This window comes from Thalia democratica, chromosome 3 (genome assembly GCF_965202585.1).
Source record: "Thalia democratica chromosome 3, ktThaDemo2.hap1.1, whole genome shotgun sequence".
NCBI lineage: Eukaryota > Metazoa > Chordata > Thaliacea > Salpida > Salpidae > Thalia > Thalia democratica.
Genome location: NC_139167.1, coordinates 38,789,907 through 38,803,154, shown reverse-complemented (window position 1 = coordinate 38,803,154; position 13,248 = coordinate 38,789,907). Strand labels below are relative to the sequence as shown.

At 26.0% G+C, this 13,248-nt stretch overlaps 1 protein-coding gene across 1 annotated transcript; it reads left to right on the top strand.

Annotated features, from left to right (window-relative positions):
- The first annotated feature begins 3,909 nt into the window (after window positions 1-3,909).
- LOC145831334 (tRNA pseudouridine(38/39) synthase-like) lies at window positions 3,910-13,213 on the top strand. Its single transcript, XM_082938553.1, has 2 exons — window positions 3,910-3,934; window positions 11,324-13,213. The coding sequence occupies exons 1-2, from the start codon at window positions 3,910-3,912 to the stop codon at window positions 12,826-12,828; spliced, it is 1,530 nt and encodes a 509-aa protein (XP_082794679.1). The 3' UTR covers window positions 12,829-13,213.
- The last annotated feature ends 35 nt before the right edge of the window (window positions 13,214-13,248 follow it).

Genomic DNA, 13,248 nt, shown 5'->3' with positions numbered 1-13,248 from the left:
AATTAAATCCGCAACTAAGGGCTCAACACAGCGAAGTTTAAAAAATAAAAATATCAGCTGTACTGAGTATATAAAGTATATATTATAAGTAAAAAAAACTAATTTTGGCCTTAAACTAAAAAACATACAATTATTTACTCTTCTATAACTATATAACAAAAATATATACTAAGTAGCGGAGTACTGAACTTAACCTAAACTTTAAAACTCTTAAGATTTTATTTTTCATAAAACTTATCTTATAAATATTCAATATTTAAAGGTAAGTAAAGTTAGAAGGTTTATTTGTAAAATAAAATAAAAATCTTTTTTAATTGTTGACGTTTATTGTATTTATTTGATTTTTATTAGTGTGCAGAAACTTGAGCATTTTCGTCTAAACCTTTTCTGTCTTTTCTTTTGGAAACAATGCATAACGTATATCAAAAAGCAACAATGTTGTGATATAAATTTCACACAAACTTCATTCAAATTATTTAAATAAAAAATCAAAATATGACTTGAAACACAAAACGCTAAAGAATTATCCATCCAATTTTTTTGGGTAAAAACTACGTAGAACTAAAAATAGAGAAAATAGGAATTTTTTGATCAATATAAAATCCGCAAGAGATATAAAAGTTTAAATTTATCTGTTTCAGATGTTTAAATTCTAAGGTTTTAATTTAACTTAGTAGTTAAAGTATTCAAACACAAAAGGAAAGTTAATAATGCAACACATAAGGTATAAGGAGGATTAATAAACTACACTACAAAAAAATCAAGCTTAGAATATTTCAAAAACATTTTCCAAAAATCTTATTACTCAACTTAATAAAACAGAAACAAAGCGTTAGTTTTCGCAAAGTTAAGAAAGTAAGTACAAGCAAAGCAAAACACAAACAATAAGTGAAGTGAAGAAACGAAGTGTTACCAGTAAAAAACAAGTTTAAAACAAGCTTAAATAGAACAAAAGTAAAAAATAAGTTACAAGTTTTTACTGCACAATAATAAAACAAAGTTTACATATTAAAAATCTAACATAAACATCGAAAAAGCTTAGACTTTTTCTTCTCAAGTCTGTTACATACAAAGGATGTTTTGTTAAATAAATCCATACATTTTTTTTCTAAGTCTTCAATTCTCTTGTTGTTTTTTAATGTTTTTTCTTCTAAAATGTTTATTGTAGTTGTTTTATCCTCGCTTTCTTTATTCATTACACTTATTTCAACAACAAGAGTATTATAGTCTTTTTTTAAAAGATTTAATATTTCTTCCTTTTTATTAGTCGAATCTTTTTCTTCCTCATATTTTGTTTTAAGTTCTTTGCACAAAACGTCCTTCTCTTTCAGCTCAGCGCTATTTTTTTCGTTTTGTTTTTCTAATACCTTTATTTTATCAGTTTGATAAACAATATCCTGTTTTAACGAATTAATTGAACTACTCTCTCTTATTTTTTGTTCCTCAAGCTCCTTTTTAATATTTTCATATAGCACCTTTTTTTCTCTAAGAGTTTTTGCGATATCGTCTTTCTGTTTTAAGGCTATTCCAAGTTGCTTACTAAGCATTCCATTTTCATTTTTAAAGAAGCAATTTTTGAGCAGTAAAGATATTTTTTCATTTTCCAGGTCTTTGGTGTTTACTTGATGTTGCTCCAGTTTTTCTAGCTTGTCCTTCAGCAAAGCATTTTCCTTACAAGTTTCATCCATTTTTGACTTGTTCTTGTTGTTTTCTTCTATAGTTCTAAACAGCTCTTTTTTCAAACTTATTTTATCAGCTTTTATATAATTTATAACTTTTTCTTTTCTCTCTATTTCCAACTTCTGTCTTTTATTGTCTTTCACAAGCCTTTTGTTGGTCATCTAGAAAAAGTTCAGTTCAAAACTACGTTACACTAAAACTGTTTTAAAATAGCTGGCTGATACTTAAAGATCATTTTTATCACAGACATATGTCATAAAACAAAACTAACAAGCTTTTAGTAGTATAGAAAGCTTGCATGCACCTTAAATTTTAATTTTTATAGTAAAAGCATAGATTTTTATATATTTAACCGTCTTAACTTAACTTAAACTCACTTCAGACATTTTCAACTTCTTCTCTAGTTCCTGAATTCGCAAATAGGTATCAGTCTTCATGGTTTTTTACTAGTAACAATCTATTAACTAAATAGTCGTCAATAAATGTTGTAGAATAAATTGTCGATTGTAATTTTTTTTATCTAAAATAGTTAAATGCAACTTTATACGTAATAATGCATTTTATAAAAAAAAATGTTTTCTATATTTCTATTTACAGTTGTCAAGAAAACTACTTTAAATAAAATTGCTTAAAAACGTGATTAATAAACAATATGACCATGGGTTGGTACCTAAAAATTGAAAAAATGGTAATTTTTATATATGAACAAAATTGTTAAACCAATCGAACATTTACAAAATTTCAAAAACATTTCGGATCAACTACTAAAAAGTTATTATTGATAATAAATAAAAATTAAATTTTATACCAAACTTCACACTCATAAATATCCTATCAAAAGTCAAAAATACAATATAAATGATTAAATACTCAACAACCATTGTTAAAGTTTTTATTTTATATCGTTTATTAAATGACAAAAAAAAGCGCTCAGTAAGTAATGTCCAAGGATCTGGTGTACGAAAAAACCTTTCGGTTATCGATTCATACATTAAGGATACAGTTTAATGTCTTGTCCAGGACTTGTCAATAATATATACCTATGTTGTAATGTAAAAAATATCTACTTTACACAGCTTATTCTTTTTTAAATCTGAATTTTTATTTGCATATCAGTCACTTTCTTTGATTTGTCTTTTATTTCGTCCTGCAACTTTTACTTTTTTAATATAATCATAGAAGTTCAAGCATTTTTATTTTTCAAATTAAGAAGCGATGTAGTTTAAAGAAGACATGTAGAAAATCTTTAACAAAATATTTAGACAACATATAATAAACTGTTGAATCTATAAAGCTTGATTACTTACTAGATTTTAATTTTTGAAAATTGTTCCTAGAAGTCAAATAGATAGTGTTTTTAAAAATAAATATTAGGACCCTTTGCTTTAAACTAAATTATATAACTTGAAAACTTATAACAATAATCGTCAACGTTTTTTTTTTCAAATCGGTTTTAAAGTTTATTCACTATTTTTTATAACAATTAACAATTCGAAAACACAGTAGTGAGCTTAAAAACTGTTTTACTTTGCACCCTAAGTCCATAAAGGTGGACAAATATTTTCTAAACTACGTTTTTTTGTCTTTAAGCTAGCTATAACATTATCAAAATTACTTTATTGTTAAAAGCTTAAGAAAAGTAATTAATAAAAGAAGTAGTGTTCTATAAAAATAGTTCATATTTTTATATTCTTGTGTTTAAAGAATTTGTTTTCCAATAATATAGTGTCTGCTTTTTGAAATGTTGAATATTGATTAAAAGAATTTAAAATACAGTTAGTAATAAGCTATCAAAACGTGCCTATAACTATATTACAAAAATACTTTTATTAATAATAGTATTTAAAGTTTATTTTTTAAATAATTAAAAACTCAAAAAACTTATTTCAAAAATATCAACACTTTTAAGTTATATTACTGATTCATTTTTTTTACTATAGTAGTAAAATATAATACTGCAGTTAGGAATTATTTTTTATAAAACAACATATTGAAATAAGCTTTTGTCATAACTCCTCGTTTGTTTTAATGAAATTCGTAAAATTCGATCCTAAAAGTTAGAACTCTTTTAAATCATTCAAAGTAATGTATATAAACCTAAGTTTATAACAAACAGTTATAGATTTGTAAATTCGTGAAATAGGATCCAGTTAAAAGCTAAATGCTACTTAAACATCATTAGATCAAACTATTTTCATAAACGGAAGAGTTTCAATGAAAACTGTATGGATGGAAAACATTTTATTACAAGACGGCTGTGCGGAATAAATCACTAAAACAGATCTATGCAAATCTCATAGGTTAGTAAACTCATTTCTATACAAAAACTAAAAAGTATATTAAGTTTAAAATGAGCAATCAAAATAAACAACAAAGAAGTATTGAAGCTTAACTTTAGTACTTTAGCCTAAAGTTAAGCTTGACTAATAAATAATAGCTAAACTAATAACTTGAAAGTTAGATTTTATTAGTTTTTGTTAGAAATATTTTTTAATACACACTTACATAAAATTGATCATCGTAATGCTTATTTATACTAAAGTAATTTTTTAAACACCAAGCTAGTTTTAGTAGAGTTTTTGAAAAATTTAATTTAAAAAGACATATATGCATATTTTATATGTGTGTTTTGATTTCTTAACTTCTTAGTCTAGTTTGTTAAAATTTTGTAGCATTAAAACCTAATTATAAAACAAAGTTTTTATGCTGCAGACTTGCCTAAATTCTAAAAATTAAAAGTTCTAAAAACTGAACAAACGTTTGTTTGTTTAAATTTAAAAATAACGCTCGAGTTGTTGTGTGGCTGTTTTCTCATAGAAATCTAGAGACTATGCAGCACTGTTATTTACTAAATAATAATTTTTGTAACTCAACCCATAACTTAAATTTAACTCAATGCATTTTTCAGTTTTAAATAATAGATATTAAGTCTTGCTTTGAGTTTCCACTTACTGTCGTTTAAAATAGTCTTTTATTATCACTGGCGAATATTTTTCACCTACATTTATCTTTATAAAGATAAAACTCTTGTACAAATAATTACAAACCGCACTTATTGCTTAAATCGTTTAACTTATAAATTTTAAGATGTATGTGTTTGACTTAAAACGTTAGCACTTGCTTTTAACTTTAACTAAATATTTTAACTTAATCCTTAAAACTAGTCTTCTACCCCTAACTTCAAAGTCATTTAAAAATGTACAAATGCAAATGGGTCCGATTTTAAATTAAAGGTGTTTCCCCTAATATTTGCTGAATCATCAATATTTTTTTTTTAATTTTTAAAAAGTATTTATACCTATAACATTATTACCCACCTTACCCAAACATATTGAAAACTAATTATAACATAAATTTTTTCTATCATTTTATGCTGACTCAGCAAAAATTGGTGGATTTCCGTCACATCAACAATAGGACTCAATGCAAATCTGAAACAATAGTCAAAAAAATTTTTAAAGTTTTTGGTTTACCGAGCCGCAGTTTTACAGTAGTTTACAGTAATTTAAGATTAATCAAAAAAAATCAAATTGCTTACAACCACATGTTAAAACGAAAGATTTTTTCGATAGGATTTTACTAAAAAATTTTCCGAATTTTACTTGTAGTAACTTAACTATCACTTATAAACTTAACTTTGTCTTTGTGATTGTAAATTTTGTAATAAAAACAGTTCATCTAAATCTAACACAGGGGTCGCCAGCAAAGCTTCAAAAATATTTTTTGCAGCTTGCAGTTGTTGTTATTAAACGACTAAAAAATGCTCAAAAACTTTGGCCCTAAGACCTGGTGCACGAAGAACCCTTCGGTTATCGAGTTGCACACCACGGAATACGGATACCTTTTAACGTCTTGCCCAGGACAAAAAGTTTAAGTCAAAAGGTGACCTTTTTTATCTTCTTCTTAAACCAAAAAACATTTAGTGCAAGTTTTAGGCTTACCGGGCCGCAGTTTTACCCTTTAAGGACTAGGTTTTACCAGCGGGCCGCAGTTTACTGAGCCCTGATCTAATACCTTGTAAGATTTGGGCTCGGTATTTTGAGCAAGAAATCCCTCAAATTACGTAAACCAAGTACTCAAGTGCTAAGAATTTATGTAAAACTTGTATAAATTATATATTAAAAAAGTAATTATAAATTAAGAAAAAACATAATAACGTCATAAAACTTAAATATATAAGTCCATTAAAAATAAAAATTATTAGAGAAATATCATGTTTTTGCTATAATACCATGAACCAAAAAAACGTAAAATGTGTAAATTTGGAATTTAGCTAAAAAATTGATTTAGGCATATGTTATAACAAAAATTGAATAAAATTTTAACAACAATAAATTGAAAAAAATTATAATTTTCGGAAAAATAGGTGTCAAGTAAAAAAATGCAAAAAACGTTAAACTTTTAAAGGGGCCCCACTACAAAAGTAAAATCCCGATTCGATGGAAGTTTTTGTGAAAAGCAAAACAACGTTCTTAAGAACAAAATAAAAAAAGTTTCAATTAAGCATTAAATAAAGTAAAAATGATCGGTTTTAAAGTTTGGTTCATAAAAAAATTACAAAAAAAACCATTCAAGCCAAGTTTACGCTCTTTATTTAAATCAGATATGTTTGAAAACCTACAACCAGTTTTCATTTTTCTCCAAAAGTTGAAAATCGAAACCAACATTTTAGTTACAAACAAAACATTGTTATTTTAAATAATAAATAAAATATTCAAGCCTTTTTACAAAATGGATGTGTAGTATTATAGAGTATTGGTTCGATGACTTATAAATCTTAAAAACTGTAGGTTGCAAGATTAAAATCAGCACCAAATGTATACCACTCTTTCCTGCATATTTATGTAGGAATATTTTAATTTGATTGATCTAAACTAGGCTAGTTTTTATTTTAATAACTTATTGTTCATTTTCCTATGAAAAAATGTATTTATGAGCATTGTTTATAGTTCTAAAGCTGAAAAAATAGCTTTTTTGTTCATGAAAATAGCATTTTAATGTTATTTTAATTGAAAATCTACTCACAATTTCAGAGTAGTTTTCTATTTGCTCAAAGAACTATAACACTTTTATCCATTGTCTTTAACTTTTTTCAAAGCTGTACTCAGTTAACAACTAGAAAATAAATGTAGTGCATCTAAGACTATAAAAGAGTTAGTTGCAATTGTAAAACATTTTTTTTTATGTTCTGAGTGTCTTTTAAAATAAATAATGTGCTGAGAACTATTAATCTAGGATTATAATTAGTAATTTACAACACTTGATATGTGAAAACCTATAGAGTCAAAAGTTCACCAACTTCTGAATTCAGTTAGTCAACTTAATAGTATTTATTTATTTATGTATTTTATGTATTAAATTTATTTTTAGATACTTTAGGTAGTAATAATTTTTGCAGCAAATAGCTTATAATAGATGAATATTTACACTTAATAAAAAAAGCATTTTAAACTTTATTCATAACTTATCTAAAGTTGTAGTCAAGTAAACAACCAGTAAATAGCAGATATAAAAATCCTATTTCACCATTTAATGCAATAATTTATTCAAATTGTTTTCTTTTAGCTTTGTAGAGTTTTAATTAAATTTTTAATATACTTCTCATTGTATTGTAAATAACTTGCTTTATTCTAGTTTATGGTTTTTGGAATAGTTTGTATTTTTTTGAACTAATGAAAAAAAAAAACTAGTCTACTTTAGATGTAATTTAGTCATTTTTTAACAAAAATGTCTTTAAAGGCTTTTTTTTTTGAAGGTTAAATTGAATAGTTTGCATACATCTAAAGTTGACAAATTTTCTAGCTGTAATTTAAAACAGGGGTCGGCAGGTCAAAAAAGAAACATTTTTACTTTTCTTGAAAAAACATTTTTCATACTAACCTTTTTGAACAAAAGAAAATTATGAAAAATATCATACAAAAAATTTGTTAAAAATTTGCATTTTTGAGGCTGAAAAGACTTCAATAGAGATAATGGTTGAAAGATAACAATAAAATTTTTAATTTTCTTTTAAACATGATTATATTAAATTAGTTGAAACAAAATTTTAATTCGGCCCGTGGGCCCAGTTTGCCTACCCCTGGTTTAAAAGTACACACACTGACCAAAAAACCAGTTGTGTTGAAACCAAAATATGAACAAAATAAATAACTTTTAAATAAAATGATAGGCTTATTATAAACAAGTTTCTACAAATTAAATGTTAAAAACCATTATTAAAACAGTTTATCAAGTGCTTAAATATGGTTTTAATATGTGCTACTCACTGGTTGCTTATAGATAAGTTTTTCTTTAAAGTTTGAAATGTTGATATTTTACCTATTATTATTATTTACCTATTAAAACCTTATTGCTGTAAAAGAAGAGCCTTTGAAAAGTTTAACTAAATAAATATTGTAAGTGGACTAATTGGATTCAGAAGTTGGTGAATTTTTTGAGTCTACTGGTTGTCACAAAAACAAACTTCAATTTCCAATTAAAAAAGACAAAACAACAGGGTGGATATTAAATCAATATTTTGAAAATATAGATAAAAAAATTAGAAAAATCTGAAATAATTTCTAATAGTAAATTCTGAAATTTAAATTAGGTAATGAATAACTATTATATATTTAATTCATTACAAAATAAATTTAAAGTAGCATTGCAGTATCTTTTCTACATTTCTATAATATTTGAAGAAATCATTTATTTTAATTTAATTTTTAAACTATAAAGATTAACAAAAATATTGTATTCTCAAAAACCCAGAAGAAATATCAAAAAGACAGTGGCCACCTTGTTAGGTTGTATCTTTGCTTTTGCTTTAAAATAGTAGTTCTAAAAGTAAATTGATGATATTGCTGCCATGCAAAACTGCATTTTAAAAATATTATGAAGTTAAAAATGAAGAACTGGATTTAAAAACTAAGTATAAACTGCAATAAATACATTTAAAAAGACAGTAAAGTATCTTTTCAGTCATATTAACAATTTAAAACACCTTTTTCATCTCAAATTGAGTTTTATACTAAAAAGTTACAAAAAAACTTATACTTTAAAACACTTAGAATGAAATTTTCAAAAGTTTAGTGACCACCCAATAAAAACTATAAAAAATACATTTTATGCTCCATTACTGAGTTATACTAAATTGCAAGGTAAAATATGTCTATGGTATAATATTATGGTTTCTTTTTAATTGAATTAAACTTTCCATTGTTTAGTTGCTGGTTTTCCATTATTGTCAGAACACTTAAAAATGTTTATATTGTAACAAGATCTATATAACTAATATTTTGAATTATATTCATTTTCTCATAAATTTTGCTAAAGTTGGGGTGGCCACAAAACCTGGAAACCTGTAAAAACTTGGAAATAAAAAACTTAAACAAAAAAAAACCTAGAAACACTTGGAACTTTTAAAATTAAAAAAAAAACTAGGAAAACCTTGAATTTTGTAGAAAAATGCTGAATTTTTTTTTAGTTCTTCAATAATTTTGATATGATAAAAATTGTAAATTTTATCATTTTGACATACTTAAATTAACATTATACTTAAAAAAGTGTATCCTGGACAGGATGTTAAAATTTTAAAAGGTATCTGTGGTGTGCAACTCGATAACCAAAAATTTTTTTTGTGCACCAGGTTGTAGGACCAAATATTTTGAGCGCTTATTTTTGTTGTTCAATAAACAATATAAGAACATACAAGTTTTTAAATAGTTATTTATAAATAGTTAGTTAAATTATTACTTGAATTAATAAAACTACTTTTTTACTTGCATTTAAATTGTTTTGAATATCATGTAAAGTCAGTCAACAAGAACCTATTTTTGACTGATACAACTTAATAGAGTTTAGATTAAGCAAAAACTAAGAGCAAGAGCAAAATAAGAGCAGAGCCAAATAAAAATGTCAAATGCAATGTTTTATACCAAACTGAAGTAAAATATTAGTGCAAAGTGAAACAAGTAGAAATACAAGACAAGTAATATTAAATTATAAGTTCTAATTATTCATAGTTCATAAAATTTCTTTTAGTTCTTTCACTTATATTTGTTTTCATTTTTGTATAACTTTTTATTAATTGTTCCAAATTTTAAAATATTACTTAATTGAATAGGTTGGTAAATAATGAAAGAAAAATTAACAAGTTAAAACTAACAAATTTTAACAATATTGTATGGCTACTTATGTTACATATCAACATAAAGGCTTTTGAACAAAAATCTTTGAAGAAATTGGTTTAAAATAACAGTACAATGGAACAAAACAAAGATCAAACAATAGTAATAATGTATTGTTTAAGTAGTTTAAATCTATCAAAAGGCAACTTTTCTACTTATAATTGATTTACTACTTAACATGGTAAAAAAAGGTGTATTTTCAAAAACCTAGAAGAATTTTTAAAACTTGAAAAATGTGCCAAAAATCAGTGGCCACACTGTAAATTTTTATTTTTAAAGACATATATCTAAAGTTTTTACTAAGTGTAGTTTGATAAGAACATAAATGTTAGCTTTTCATGATAATATTTTATTGTATAATTTATTTTAATTTCTAAACTACATTACCTGAAGTGAAGCTACTATAACTTTTTAAACTTTGTATAAATTTTTACAACTATACACTACCATTCATCCGCCTAATTCAAAGCTTAATGTATTAATTATCAATAAGCTTTGAAAAATTTAAGCAAACTCAAGCTAGTTTGAACTTAGTTGCAAAACCCAAGCTTGTTTAATTTTATTGCACAACTCTGGCTAGTTTAGATATTTTCCTAAATCTTCTACTATTTTTTTGACTTAAAATGTACTTTTTTAATGTGTTTACATTGATTCCATTGTTGTTAATGTCATATTTTTTATATTTTAGCTTTATAAACAGCTATTCAGTTTTTTACTCATATTACACTATTTTTAATTTTCGCATTAAATTAGGCTGTTTTGTTTTAACTTGGCTAGTTTTTGGTCACTCAGGTTGAATTTTTGCCCCAAGTAGTGGCCACCTAGAAAATAAAGTATTTAAAAGTTAGTTTTTGTTTTAGTAGAAAGTTCTTAATTAGTTATTACATATAAAAGAATTAATTTAGGAATGTGATATGATATATGCAACATAAAAGTTTGGTATATTTAGTTCCTACTTACAGTTTAATTCAAATCATATTTTTAGTAAAAATTTTTATACCAATGAGTTGTAATACCATGTTTTTTAATTTTGTTGCATGTTAATGATGTTTTCTATAGTTTATCAGTACTTTGCAAAAGTAGTTAAGCAATTTAAAAAAAAAGGATATAGCACATTTAGTGAAAAACCTACTAAATTTTCTCTTACAGAGGTTAAGCACTAAATGAAAATATTTTTTTTACATAAAACAAAATCAGCTAGACTCATTGATACAAATTATAGATACAAAAATATGCATACTTCTTATCAACCTTCTAAAAATTCTAATGCCCAAACGATATTGTTTGCATGTTTTATTTTTAAGCTACTTAAAATGTTTTAAGTATTTAAAAAAAATTTGTGTATGGTTTTTGTAGGTTTATACAAATAGCTCTGCAAATAAATATGTTAAAAAGAATCTCATCCTCAACATACCAAAATGTTACTAATTCTAAACATTTTTCAAGAGATATGTTTAAGTTGTGTCAACGACCAGAATTAGAAAAAATGACCAAAGAAGATCTAATAAGGAAGGTTTTAAACCTTCAAACATTGTGCGGCCAACTCAAGAATCAGCAGCATGAAGTAAAAAGCAAACACTCCAAGATGATGAATTTTTCTAAAAAAGCAAAAAATAGTAGCAATAGAAAAGGATTAACTGAGCGATTGTACAGGTACATTGCAATAAAAGTTGCTTATTTAGGCTGGGACTATGATGGTCTGCAGAGCAATCCAAATTTAGACGATTCAATTGAGAACATGTTAAGGGGCGCTTTGCAAAAGACTAAGTTAGTTGATCCATCTGATCCTATAAAGTTTAGCAAATGCGGCAGAACTGATAAGGGAGTGAGCTCTTTTGACCAGGTAATGACTTTGTGTGTAAATTCAAAGCTGAAATCCGGTCCAAATGTGATGTCCGTGCAAGCTGCTTTAACTGAGCTAGAAAGAGTATGCTCCCCAGACAAAGATACTGACAATGGAAAAAAAGAAAGTTCTGAAGATAATGCTGAACAGGAAACTGAAGAACAGCTGTTGTCAGAATATGATTATGCTACTATTTTGAATAGAGTACTTCCTAAAGAAGTAAAAGTTTTAGGATGGGCACCACTCAATAGTTTTAATTTTTCTGCCAGGCACGACTGTACTAGTAGAGAGTATAGATATTTCTTTCCTAAAGGTAAATTAGATATTGACTTAATGTCATCTGCAGCGCAGAATTTTTGTGGTCTTAATGACTATAGAAACTTTTGTAAAATAAATGTTGCTAACTGCAAAACATTTGTCAGAAGAATTAACAGTTTTGAAATACTTCCGTTTAACCAAAGTTGTTCTGATGACTCTTCTGCTCATCAGTTTTATTTTGCAAAAATAAAAGGTTCTGGATTTGTGTATCATCAAGTAAGAAGTATGATGGCTATGTTGTTTCTTATTGGTCTCAAAAGAGAAAACCCCTCAGTTGTCAAAACTTTATTAGATGTAAAAAATGTGCAAGGAAAGCCCAGTTTTGGTCTAGCCAAAGAAACACCTCTCGTGCTTTTTAAAACCGATTTCAACCAAAGGTTGAAGTGGAGAATTGCTGCTGATGCTTATGCAAAGCTCCTTAAGAACTTTCAGTCAGAATGGAGCGAGCTTGCAGCAAGAACTAGTATGACCAAAGCACTCATTGAAAGCATTGAGCAAGATACTGACATAAAAGTCTTTCACACTGCTCATGAATACATAGCCAAAGGTACCTCAGACAACTTTTCTGATCTTTCAAAACAACTTCACCTTGAATCAGCCTGTCATGCAGTGAATAGCGAGTTTTTAAATGACAATTATCCTATTGACAGTAAACGGTATAAAGCTGTGTTAGAACGCCCAAGAGGAAAAAGGTTAGAGGAACATTTTGAACACTTTGAAAAGAAGAAACAGCGCATGTCTACTAATGATTCTGAAGATGAATTGAAAAAGGCTCAATACAATCTAACTGAAACTCTTAACAATATTGTTGAAAAATAGACTAACTCGAAATATAGCATTTTTTATTAGGAAATGTGATACTAGCATGTTTAGGCTTAATATTTTTAGTGAAATTTTGAACTTTAACGTACAAAAATATTTTTTGATTCTATATGTATAAACCAAAATAAATAGACAGTTCTTCTGAACTTTTCTTACAAGTTGTAAATAATAAACAATCTCGGCTGTTTACACAATTTAAATTTTGTATTATTTATTTTATCTATTAGCTTTAAAGATATTTATAATCACACTAAAGATACCAAATTACTTTTTTACTAATTATAATTTTGGTTTAAAAAGACAAATAGCTAAAATTTTCTTCTTAGTTAAAAAACTACTTTTAATAAAGTATTTTTTTTGACAAAGTTTTATTTATATCATTTAGGTAATTCAACAACCACATTATTTTATCTTTTA

Coding starts and splice junctions, on each gene's coding strand:
- LOC145831334 (XM_082938553.1), top strand. CDS start 3,910: ATGGAAAACATTTTATTACAAGACG. Junction 3,935..11,323: donor AAACATTTTATTACAAGACG/GCTGTGCGGAAT, acceptor GTCAACGACCAG/AATTAGAAAAAATGACCAAA.